This window comes from Limulus polyphemus, unplaced genomic scaffold (assembly GCF_000517525.1).
Source record: "Limulus polyphemus unplaced genomic scaffold, Limulus_polyphemus-2.1.2 Scaffold8870, whole genome shotgun sequence".
NCBI lineage: Eukaryota > Metazoa > Arthropoda > Merostomata > Xiphosura > Limulidae > Limulus > Limulus polyphemus.
Window position 1 is genome coordinate 21,983 of NW_013674480.1, and position 1,879 is coordinate 23,861.

The 1,879-nt window shown below is 34.8% G+C and overlaps 1 protein-coding gene across 1 annotated transcript; it reads right to left on the bottom strand.

Annotated features, from left to right (window-relative positions):
- Positions 1-424: 424 nt before the first annotated feature.
- LOC106475611 lies at positions 425-1,093 on the bottom strand. The gene has a single exon (XM_013936287.1). The coding sequence runs from the start codon at positions 1,091-1,093 to the stop codon at positions 425-427; it is 669 nt and encodes a 222-aa protein (XP_013791741.1).
- Between the last annotated feature and the right edge of the window lie 786 nt (positions 1,094-1,879).

Genomic DNA, 1,879 nt, shown 5'->3' on the forward strand with positions numbered 1-1,879 from the left:
CGAGTGGATATGATCAAGAAAGACATCTATAGACGAATGGATATGATCAAGAAAGACATCTATAGACGAATGGATATGATAAAGAAAGACATCTATAGACGAATGGATATGATGAAGAGAGAGACATCTATAGACGAATGGATATGATCAAGAGTCTTGATCATATCCACTCGTCTATAGATGTCTTTCTTTATCATATCCATTCGTCTATAGATGTCTCTCTTGATCATATCCACTCGTCTATAGATGTCTTTCTTTATCATATCCATTCGTCTATAGATGTCTCTCTTGATCATATCCACTCGTCTATAGATGTCTCTCTTCATCATATCCATTCGTCTATAGATGTCTCTCTTTATCATATCCATTCGTCTATAGATGTCTCTCTTGATCATATCCATTCGTCTATAGATGTCTTTCTTGATCATATCCGCTCGTCTATAGATGTCTTCTTGATCATATCCATTCGTCTATAGATGTCTTTCTTCATCATATCCATTCGTCTATAGATGTCTTTCTTCATCATATCCATTCGTCTATAGATGTCTTTCTTGATCATATCCATTCGTCTATAGATGTCTTTCTTCATCATATCCATTCGTCTATAGGTGTCTTTCTTCATCATATCCATTCGTCTATAGGTGTCTCTCTTGATCATATCCATTCGTCTATAGATGTCTTTCTTTATCATATCCACTCGTCTATAGATGTCTTTCTTCATCATATCCATTCGTCTATAGATGTCTTTCTTTATCATATCCATTCGTCTATAGATGTCTCTCTTGATCATATCCACTCGTCTATAGATGTCTTTCTTGATCATATCCACTCGTCTATAGATGTCTTTCTTTATCATATCCATTCGTCTATAGGTGTCTCTCTTGATTATATCCATTAGTCTATAGATGTCTCTCTTGATCATATCCATTCGTCTATAGATGTCTTTCTTGATCATATCCACTCGTCTATAGATGTCTTTCTTTATCATATCCATTCGTCTATAGATGTCTTTCTTTATCATATCCACTCGTCTATAGATGTCTTTCTTTATCATATCCATTCGTCTATAGATGTCTTTCTTTATCATATCCATTCGTCTATAGGTGTCTCTCATCTATAGACGAGTGGATATGATCAAGAGAGACATCTATAGACTAATGGATATGATCAAGTCTCTCTTGGTCATATCCATTCGACTGTTGATTATCACTTGATAATATCCATTCGTCTATAGATGTCTGTCTTTGTCGTATCCATTCGTCTATAAGTGTCTCTCTTGATCATATCCATTGGTCTGTAGATGTTTCCCGTATGACATTCATTATTCTGTAGATGTATCCATTCGTCTGTAAATGTCTCTCTGGATCATATTAATTTAGCTGTAGTTCTATGTTTTCATATTTCACGTAACTTACAAGCAGATCTGAGAAGTTATTCTGATGTTTACAACCGTTATAAACAACAAAAATGTCAGATCATCTGATAATCTCTGGTAATTACAGATTGTAAAAACTAAAGTCCTCAAGAAGAAAGACAATCATCCAGCAGATTTCATAATGTAATACGCCTACCTAACACACTCAAACGAGAAAACTATACTGTTAACACACTCTGGTGATTATATTAGGTATTAAGTTCAACTCAACGTTCTGAAATGCGAAAGAAGTGTATTGAAAACCCTGTTACTATGTGTAATGCAACTCCTTAAGTAAATTGTGTAAGAGTAAAAACCCTCGTGAGATCAGTATACGTAATTTAAAATACCTGTAAACTTACAGGCTAACGTTAAGTTTATGGATTTACAACATTAAAATCCGGGTTTCGATTTCCCGCGGTGGAGACAGCAGATAGCCCAATGTTACTTTACTCTGAAACAAAC